This window comes from Enhydra lutris, unplaced genomic scaffold (assembly GCF_002288905.1).
Source record: "Enhydra lutris kenyoni isolate GAN:26980312 unplaced genomic scaffold, ASM228890v2 scaffoldscaffold23, whole genome shotgun sequence".
NCBI lineage: Eukaryota > Metazoa > Chordata > Mammalia > Carnivora > Mustelidae > Enhydra > Enhydra lutris.
In genome coordinates, this window is record NW_019154107.1 from 26,759,935 (window position 1) to 26,770,859 (window position 10,925).

The 10,925-nt window shown below is 40.6% G+C and overlaps 1 protein-coding gene across 3 annotated transcripts in view; it reads right to left on the minus strand.

Annotated features, from left to right (window-relative positions):
- Positions 1 to 2,948: 2,948 nt before the first annotated feature.
- Positions 2,949 to 10,925, minus strand: part of LOC111150571 (zinc finger protein 674-like) — an 886,492-nt gene continuing 878,515 nt past the window's right edge. For 2 of the 3 annotated variants that reach the window (XM_022508058.1, XM_022508059.1), the window contains exon 5: positions 2,949 to 4,805. In XM_022508058.1, the coding sequence (XP_022363766.1) occupies positions 3,313 to 4,805 (1,493 nt within the window). In that variant the 3' untranslated portion in view covers positions 2,949 to 3,312. The remainder of the gene's footprint in view (positions 4,806 to 10,925) is intronic. The other variant, XM_022508057.1, reaches the window with a different exon arrangement.

The window sequence follows — 10,925 nt, forward strand, 5'->3', positions numbered from 1 at the left end:
AAAAAAGGGGGGGGACCATTTAGAAACGCTAAGAAAATAAAGCACTAGGCAAAAAAGTAAATTATTGGAAATAATTTGCATTTTCCCAAGAATTTCATCTTGTATTTTCTTGTTTGTATTACTCAGTTATTTTAAAGACCATGACTTGGGGCGTCTGCGTGGCTCAGTCAGTGGGCGTCTGCCTTTGGCTTGGGTCATGATCCCAGGGTCCTGGGATCAAGCCCCAAATCAGGCTCCCTGCTCAGCAGAGAGCCTGCCTCTCCCTCTCCCTGCCACTCTGCTTGCTTGTGCTCTCTCTCGGTCAAATAATTAGATAAGATCTTAAAAAAACAAACAAACCATGACTTGTGTTTCCTGTCTGAATTACTTGGCGGGGGGGGGGGGTCTGTTTCTACTGTCTACTTTTTTCTTGACTCTGGTTGTACCTGGCAATTTTCCGCCAAATACCAAGGTGTGTGAGAAATCATATAAACTCTAGATGAGCTCTAGTTCCTGATGGGCGGTTATATAAATTACCTTGATTCAGTTAGCTAGTGAGCTAATTCAGGTTGGATTATCAATCTTTTAAAGCTCTGGTTGATATTTACCTATTCCTAATTCCTCAAGTCCTTCAGAGATTCCAGCTGGGGGTCTTGTGGTATTTACCAGGGCCCTTCACCACTGGTGGGATCTGAAGTCCACGTTAGATCGTCTTGGTACATGGTTCTGCTGAAAGCTCTCCTCGGTACCTCAGGCACGTGGCTGTTGTGCCTCTCTCTCATAATTTATCTTATGCCATTTACTGGTCTGCCTTGTGGGAAACAAAGCTCTACCGGGCTTACTTTTCTTCACTTCTCTTGTCTCCAAAGTTTTGCCACTCAGGTCCTACTGTCTTAGCTCAGAGTTCCCTCAGGTCCTAGAAGTTAGCTGCCGTTCTTTGGCCCATGGGTTTCCTCAACATGGCTGCTTTCCTCATCAGACCAGCAAAGAAAGTTTCTTTCCAGTCTGCTAAGATGGAGTCTTATATGACACACTCACAGGAGCGACATCACATCACTTTTGCCATAATCTATTGTCTAGAAGCAAGTCTCAGTTCTGCCCACACAAGGGGAGAGGATTCCATACAGCACAATTCACTGGAGTCACCTGGAAAGTGCCTGATAACAGGACAAGAAGAAAAGGAAGTCATGTGAGCAAGTAACATTCACAGATATCACAGTGAAATAAGCTTTATATTTGTTTGGTGTCAGTGGTCAGTTTTGTCTCATTACTTGTGCTATCTTTGACCATTCACTACATCTCATCTGTAAAAATCTGTTCCTGATAACTTATGTCACAGGATTTGATGAACTATGGAGGTATTTTTATTTTTATTTAAAAATCACATATAGATATTAAAATCACAGGATACCCATTCTCAACATGCAAATATATTCTCAAAACCAAAGGCAAAGCTGAAAGGGAAAATGGATGGGAAGAAAGAATCAAGTACGCACAGGATTACTTACTGTAAACAATTTATTGGTAGTTTCTGGAGACTGTGCTCAAAACATTTAAAAACCGATTTCCCAATACCCTAATGATAATTTGCTTAATAATTTGGTATATTTCCTTCCTAGCTTTTTGTTCTATGTGTCTACTACCTACATACACACATCTAAATAGATATAAATACAAATAATATATTTGCATATAATTTTACTCATCATAAAGTTGCCATATTTCTACCACTCAGAATCACTGATACAATGGTGCATAGCCTTCCTCTATGTATTTTTTATACATTAACCATATGATATATTGTTTTATAATCCATTTTTTTCATTTAACAGATTACCACAACCATTTCCCCAAATCCTCAAACATAATAAAGAAAAGATGATTCTTAATTGGTCCATATTATCAATTGGCCATTATAGGATATTCATTTGTTTTTCAACTTAAATAATATTGCTGTTACAGGAGATACTCTGAAAATTAAAAATCTCTTATTGTGTCACCATAAAGTGATTACTCTTTCTTAAAAGACAAAGAATATTAAATTCTAAGCACTGTTTCTAAGCAAGGTGAGCCTTCTCTGTAAGGGATGTGCATTTTTGCACTTCAGATGACGAGTAACATGTATAAGATCTCTTCAAGCCCCTTTGTTTCAGGGATCCTGATGACTCATCCTCCCTCATGCTATTTAAGGGAGCAATTTTTCTATTTAAGAAGTAACATGGGGAAGTTTGGGGCGCCTGGGTGGCTCAGCGGGTTAAGCTGCTGCCTTCGGCTCAGGTCATAATCTCAGGGTCCTGGGATCGAGCCCCGCATCGGGCTCTCTGCTCAGTGGGAGCCTGCTTCTTCCTCTCTCTCTGCCTGCCTCTCTGCCTACTTGTGATCTCTCTCTGTCAAATAAATAAATAAAATCTTTAAAAAAAAAAAACATGGGGAAGTTTGCCCCAGCTGGGATTAATGGTTTATGCTCTGTACTGTTCTTTCAAAAATGTCATACTCTATTCCACGGTGAACCTCACTTTTTAAAGGTTTTTTTTTTTATTTGACAGATCACAAGTAGGCAGAGAGGCAGGCAGAGAGAGACAGGAGGAGGCAGGCTCCCTGCTGAGCAGAGAGCCTGATGCGGGACTCGATCCCAGGACCCGGAGATCATGACCTGAGCCGAAGACAGAGGCTTTAACCACTGAGCCACCCAGGTGCCCCTGAACCTCACTTTTTATATTTAAGTGCTTGTTTGCAACCTCTGCACCTTTCCCACAAAATGTTTGGTGTAGAATACGGAACATGGGGGTGCCTGGGTGGCTCAGTTGGTTGGGTGACTGGCTTGGTTTTGGCTCGGAGCATGATCTCTGGGTCCAGGCTTGGCAGGGAGTCTGCTTGTCCCTCTGCCCCTCCCCCCACTCATGCTCATGCTATCTCAAGTAAATAAATAAAATCTTTTTTAAAATTATGGAACATGTTTCTTTCAAAATTGCTAACACGGTTTTCTAAACTCATTCAATTCTTAGTTCTTCCTCAGCATAAATACCCTGACAGGCATTGACATTTAAATTCTTTCTCAAGGTAATCTCATGTCAATACACTCACAATTTTGCCACCTTGGAATTCTCTGATACATAATTTTCCACTCACGGATAAGAATTCTGGGTAAAAATCTGATCACATTCACTGCATGCTCCTGGAATTATGCTTTTGTACCATTTATTATATTAAAGGAACATTAAATAATATCTTAAGAGTTTCTGACATTCTTGACATTTATAAGGTTACTGACCAGGATGAACAGATACATAATGAGATATAACGAATAGTGACATTATCTCACGCTCAAGTGTCTTAATAGGTTTTATCTCCTGTGTGGCTTCTCTGATGTTTAATGAGAGTTGACTTCCCACTGAAGGCTTTTCCACAGTCCCTGCATTCATAGGGTTTTTCTCCCGTATGAGTTCTGTGATGTACAATGAGAGTTGATTTCACACTAAAGGCTTTCCCACATTCACTGCATTCATAGGGTTTTTCCCCTGTGTGGATTCTCTGATGTTTAATGAGAGTTGACTTCCTACTGAAAGCCTTCCCACAGTTACTGCATTCATAGGGCCTTTCTCCTGTATGAATTCTCTGATGTTTTATCAGTGGTGACTTCTCGCTGAAGGCTTTCCCACACTCATTGCATTTATAAGGTTTCTCTCCTGTGTGGGTTCTGTGATGTACAATGAGGGTTGACTTTTCACCAAACGCTTTCCCACATCTTCTGCATTCATAAGGCTTCTCTCCTGTATGAGTTCTATGATGGACAGAGAGGTGTGATTTCCCACTGAAAGTCTTCCCGCATATGCTGCATTTGTAAGGCTTCTCTCCTGTATGAATCCTCTGATGAACAGAGAGGTGTGACTTTCCCCTGAAGCTTTTTCTGCATTTACTGCATTCATAAGGTTTCTCTTTTGTATGAGACCTCTGGTGTTTAATGGGGTTGGCTTTCTCGTCAAAGATTTTCCTGTGTTTATTGCACTCAGGTTTCTCACCCTTGTGAGTCCTTGGATGCATAAGGCTGGACTTACCACAGCGAATTCCTTCATAAAATGCTTGTCTAATGTGTGTTTTCTCGTGTCTAATAAGGTGATACGAACTCTTAAAGGCTTTTGCACATTCACCACATACAAATGGTTTCTCTGCTGTGTGAGTTCGCTTGTGTTTAATCAGAGTCGACTTCTGGATGAAGGTTTTCCCACATTCACTGCATTCATAGGGCTTCTCCCCTGTGTGAGTTCTCTGGTGAGCAATGAGGGTTGACTTCTGGCTGAAGGCTTTTGCACATTCAAAGCATTCATAAGGCTTCTCTCCTGTGTGAGTTCTCTGATGTACTACAAGGTTTGCTTTTTGGATAAACACTTTACCGCATTCAGAACACTCATAGCATTTCTCCCTAGTTTGAAATCTTTGAGTTTTATTAAGTGCTTGCTTCTGGTGGAGGGTTCTTCTATGTTGATGAGGCTCAAAAAATTTCTCTGCAGGTTGAGCATTATTGAGATTAGAATGGAAGCATAATTTCCAATGCGCCTGACGTTCACCATCTTTCTTTCTTACATAGCTTCTATTTTGACAAAGAAAGTTTAAATTATGTTTTGAACACCTTCCCCAGGAACAATATTTAGGGAGTCTTTGTCTTATAAAAATGAAGTCTGTGTTTGGATAAACGATTTTCCTCAAGGTTGTGAATTCGTGGCCACTTTGATCCTTCCATGCTTCCTTGTCTGCTAATGCAGCTTGCCACTGAGGTTGGTCTCGGCTTTCCTTGTGGTCGTCTATCTGGTCATCAACTTGCCAGAATTCTAGAAAAAAATGCAAGGAACTCTTCAAACTTGTAAACATTTCTACTACAATGTTATGGGATAAAATTAGTTCATAAATGTCTTGCTGTGAACTCCTATCAACAGGCTATGAGCTGATGTGGGTGGGCTCCCTCAGTGCCTCACTAGCGCCACCTCCTCTGACTGTAAACACAAGGAAATGCTGGCCCACATTTAACAAAAGTAATTTAATACACAGTCAAGCTCAAGACCAAGAAAAGTATTAGGTGTCAAAAGTGAAGCAGAAATTCAAAGCGATGAGGTAAAGAGAAACTGAAGCTTGAGGATGTGCAGTAAAATCCAAACCAACGGGTAAAAATGCTCAGGAAACTGGTATGTAATTCCCACTTACAGCTGGAATTACAAGGGGCTTCCATGTTTGCTAATGGGGAGTTAGAAAGACTCTCCACTGGTCAAGGAAACTGGAAAGAAAGGTATTATATATACGAAAGCAAAAGCCTAGTAATGTAACTCAATCTGAAAACATCATAGTTATAGTACAGAGGCCCACAAGCTGAAAAACTAACATAAAAATTGGTCCTATTATTCACTGATTCCTAGCAGTAGCAAAATTGAAAGATATATTCTTACGTTTTTATAGCTAAGGACTCACAGAACTTCTATGGAAAACCAATTCTCACTGAAGAGTTCACAGTAAAATAATTTAGATGAACCATCTTGAGAGATACTCAGCAGATACATTTAAAGATGCCCCATTCCTAGAACTGTAGCTGACAGAACAATCTAGAGTTTATAATTTCAAATACTCAAAGAAATAGTGTAAGATCTACATTATGGGGTTAAAAAAAGGAATATTTGAGAAAAGAAACATGTAAATGGAAAATATAGGCATTATTGAAACTCTAAATAGAGAGGTTGAACAGTAGAATAGTCACAGATTAAGACAGATTTAATGAATCAGATGATAGATCTTAGGAAATCACCCAGAAGGTAACATACAGAGCTAAAAAAATGGAAATATGGTAAGACAAATAGAAAAACGTAAGTTCCAACACAGACTTTAATATAAAATCCAAATGGAAAGAAGAGAGAGAAAGGGCCAGGGGCAATATGCCAAGGAAAGGATTAATAGAGCAGCCCTGAGACTACCATACTTAGGCTAGCCTGGGGTGCTTGGGTGGCTCAGTTGGTTAAGCGACTGCCTTCAGCACAGGTCATAATCCTGGAGTCCCAGGATCGTATCCCACATTGGGCTCCCTGCTCAGCAGGTCCCTCTGACCTTCCCCCTCTCATGCTCTCTCTCTTATTCTCTCTCTCACATAAATAAATAAAATCTTTTAAAAAAAATAAGAAAAAGAAAGGCTAGCCTGCAAGGTTGGGCCCTGGCTGACATCTGGGAATTTGGAGTTCGGGCATGTCTCCACCATTCCCTAACGGATAATGCTGCTTGTACAAACAATATGATTTATGCTGAACATTTCCTTTCCTTCTGTGAGTCTGGAGTTTTGGTATGTGCCACGCAGAGTAACCGAGGGTGCTGAGTTTCTAATGGGCTTCCGTGCGCACACACGTTATTGCATTTTCTCTGCTGGGAGAAGTGTGCCCTGTGTGACCCTAGATGGGAGGGAGGGAGCACAAGGAATCCTGTACATGGATTCATTCAGACTCTGCTGGTGTCTTTTCCCCTTGTGATCTAGTAGACTATCTTTACTACATTGCTGTAATGAAGCATAGCTGTAGATACAATGATATGTGGAGTCCCAAGAGTCCCTCTCAAAAATTTCTAAATTTGGTAGTGGTCACGGGGATGCCTGAGTTGGGCAATATTTGAAGAGACAATGACTGATAGTTTTCTAGATGGAAGAAAGGTACATCCTACCACTGAATGTCCAGAGTCCTGAGTGTGATAAATAAAAGGAAAACTGAACCTGGGCATAGTTTAGTGGAACCACAAGAGTTTTAAGTCATAAAGTAAGTATGGAAAGCTACCATGGAGACATTTCTTAAATCACCTATAGAGAAACAATGAGATCAACATTAGATTTCATCAGCAAGACACCAAAAGATTAAACAATGTATTCAAAGTCCTGAGAGAAGCTTGATGTCATCTTAGAACTCTATCCCCAGATAAGTTATCTCAAAGAAAGATGATAAAATAAAAGTGTTTTTGGACAAGAAAAGGTAGGGAACTTACCACACCACAAAGCCTGGCTAACAATAATGTTTGATACTTAAATTTTTCAGGAGGAAAATAACCAAAGGGAAAAAGTTAGGGAGGGGGTTAAAAATGCAATAAGGGCAGGAAAAAAGAGGTAAAAAGAGGGCACCTAGGTGGCTCAGTAGGTTGGGCATCAGACGCTTGATTTTGGCTTGGGTCACAGGGAGCCCCGTCTTGGGCTCCGTACTCAGCATGGAGTCTGCGTGGGATTCACTCCCTCTCCCTCTGCCCCTACCCTTGCTTGCTCTCTCGCTCTGTCTAAAAAAGTCTTCTAAAAAAAGAGGTAAAGAAAAAGTAGGATATGTAGAAAATACAAGAAGAAATACTAACACAGTAATGGCACAATATATATTAACCCCATTCATTAAAGGGCAACCGTATCAAATTAAATTTTTCTTTTTTTAAAAGATTTTATCTATTTATTTAACAGAGAGAGACACAGCAAGAGAGGGAACACAAGCAGGGGGAGTGGGAGAAAGAGAGCAGGCTTCCCGCTGAGCAGGGAGCCCAACATAGGGCTCGAGCCCAGAACCCTGAGATCATGACCTGAGCTGAAGGCAGACGCTTAATTACTAGAGCCACCCAGGCACCCCAAATTGTATTTTTCAAAATCAGCTTTATGTTTTCCAAAGACAATTAGAGCAAAATGAGAGAGAAATGTTGAAAATAAAATTATGGAAAGAGATGTACTGGTACTTAATAACCAAAACACAGGTGGTAAAACAATGCTTATGTTACATAAAACAGATTGACCTTGATGCCAAAAGCAAATAAGGACAGAATAGGAGAATATTTTAAAGCAATTTCGCTTAAATAGATGCAAAACTTTTTTAGAAGATTTTATTTGCAACACGGGGCTCAAACCTACAACCCTGAGATCAAGAGTCACACGCTCCACTGACTGGGCCAGGCAGGTCCCCAAACAGATGAAGAACTCTTAAATATACAAGGCAAATTGATTCTATGGAATAACATCCAGTAATGTTGAAAAGGTACATACCCTACTATGTATTCCACTTGCAGTTCTACCACAGAGGAAATTCTGCCAGGGTACATGTACAAGAATGGCAACAATTCTAAGGAACAATGAAGTTCTCAGTAATGGAGGTATGGACTGATGGACTGCAACAGTCAGATGGTGGAATGTTATACCAGAGTTAAAATGAATGAACTACATGTAATGTATCAGTATAGGTAAGACTCAAAGGGCAATGCTGAATACAGAAAGAAAGTTTTAGAAGGAACCTTATAGTTCAAGTCCGCTAATCTGACTACAGATACAAATATATGTTCTGCAAGTATAAAAACATGGATGAGAAGGATACTCACCAAATTCATAATACTGTTTGCCTGAGGAGTGAATAAGGGCAACAGGCCTCAGGAGAGGAAAAGAGCCTTCACCTTTATTTGTAAACCTCTACTTCTACAATTAAAAAAAAATACCACCACCAAGTATCAAAATATTGACATTTGCTAATTCTGGGAGGTAAGTACAAGGGTGTTAGTTACAATGATGATTTTCTGTACTTTCCTGTAGTTTTAAGAGAAATGCCCTAAGGCAGGACTTTTGGAAAGGCAGTGAGGATCTCAGGAAATCTCCCCCATGAAAGCAATGGAAATACTGGCAAAATAATCAATATCCATCCTTTCAAGACTTCGGAAATTGACCAAAAGCATACAACAAATTAAGAAGCATTTACTCAAGAAGAACCAGTGAACCTGCGTGAGAATAGCCAAATCTGTGGTGTTTCACTTGGAGCCACTCATCTCTTCTCACCCAAGCCACTAGCTCCCCAGGTCTGGCCCGTAAGCAGTGAAAACTGGTGGCCTCACAGCAGCCTGAGGGGCTGACCTGTTCTGGATTTCCACCAAGGCCCCATCCGCACATCTGCTGTGCCATTTGACCTAACTTGGAGCTCAGCTCTAAGAAGGAAAGGACATGATATGGAAACGCAAAGCCACATGAAGAAACGAAGAGCACCAGTAAAGGTAGCGGGCAAGCGAGTGCTCACACAGCAGTCCTGGCTCCTGGCTCAAGTCCAGGAATTCAGCTTTTGGAATGTTCCCTATATTGATGACTATTTTGCCTACTTGGGGGCACCAGACACCTGTTGCTCTTTTGGGAGCCTAGATGCCTGACCATTAGAGGCTGATTTGAAGATGATGATTTTCTGACCCGAGGTGCCTGTTTTTACTGGGTCACCTTGGAATCTTCCACAAAGTGAAAAGGACTTTAAAAACAAAAAACAAAAAACCAGGCTAGCCACTTAGACCTGAAATGTAGCCATCTAGCTCTTCAGCATCTTGGCTCTGCACTAGAAAGGAGCCTATGCCTGTGGGGATTTATCTCCTACCCCAATGCCCAGCAATACTGGTGAAAAGGATCCCATATCAGGGCACATGGAGAAATGTCAGAGGGCATGAGATAAAGGGTGAAGGGAGAAGTGTACAGACAGAAAAAAAAAATTGATACCAGGTATCAATAATCAGAATATATTCAGAGCCCTCAAAAGGAACACTGAAAATCAGAAGACAATGGTGCAATGCCTTCAAAACTCTACGGGAAAGAAATGTCCATCCTAGAACTCTACCCCAAGCTCAGCTCTCCATCTAGGACAAGGATAACAAACATGTCCAGATATTAAAAAAAAAATCTCAAAAAATTTACCTCCCCTGGACCTACATTCTTTCTTAGCTAGGTACTGGAAGAATGCTCCAGTGACATGTGGAAGAAGGCATGGCATAAAGCAAATGGGGAAATCCAATGATGCAGAAAGTAGAGGAAATCCCCAGAAAAATGGTGAGGGATGTGAGGATGGCAGCTGCCTGAGCAGGAGTAAGGAGAAGTCACCCAGAAGGGAGAGGGTCAAATGGCTCCGGACAAACTTGGGGGAGTGACACTGATGGAATACCTGCTAGCTGGGGAGCCACTCAGAGTCACTCTAGACAGCTGAATAAGGGAGTATTAGAGTTGAACTGGCGGTAAGGACATAGAGAAAGAAGCAAATGGAAGAAACAAAACAATTATTAACCAAAAGAAACAAAAAGTTATGCAGTAAAGCTAAATGAATCTTACATTACTGCATGGCTCAACTGAGTCCAGTGTTTACATAGTGCCATAAACAACAGTACTGTTGGAAACTGTATTTGTGGTATAATCATACTGGGAATATTGGGGGAACCAAAAGTCTCTGTGTGTGAGTATGTGTGTGAGAGGCAAGAGCAATGAGGTGAGTTAAGTCTCAATCTTCTGCAGCAGAAAATTCTGTATAATTATTTGAAGATACAGTAAATTATAGTGATACAAAAAAAAAAAAAACCCAACACCTACCTATCCTCCACTCGTTAAAAAACAAATTATCACGGGGTGCCTGGTTGACTCAGTCATTAGAACGTGTGACTCTTGAGCTCAGGGTCATGAGTTCAAGCCCCATGAGTTGGGTGTGGAGCCTACTTAAACAACAAAAAACCCAAAATATTGTTACCTTTGAAGTTGATGTGCCCATTGCATTTTCTTTCTTCTCAGGTAATCACTATCCTGAATTTTATGTTTATATTCCTTTGACTTTCCTTATAGTTTTATCACACTTATTTTATTCTTTAAAACTTGGCCATGATTTACTTTGATAAAATCAAATCTATTTTTCTTTTCATCAAGGAAATCCTGCCTTAAGTCAGTAAATTAGAAATCTCAAACAAAACATAATTGGCGGGGAGGAGTCAAGATGGCGGAGAAGTAGCAGGCTGAGACTACTTCAGGTAGCGGGAGATCAGCTAGATAGCTTATCTAAAGATTGCAAACATCTACAAATCCAACGGGAGATAGAAGAGAAGAAGAACAGCAATTCTAGAAACAGAAAATCAACCACTTTCTGAAAGGTAGGACCGGCGGAGAAGTGAATCCAAAGCGACGGGAAGATAGA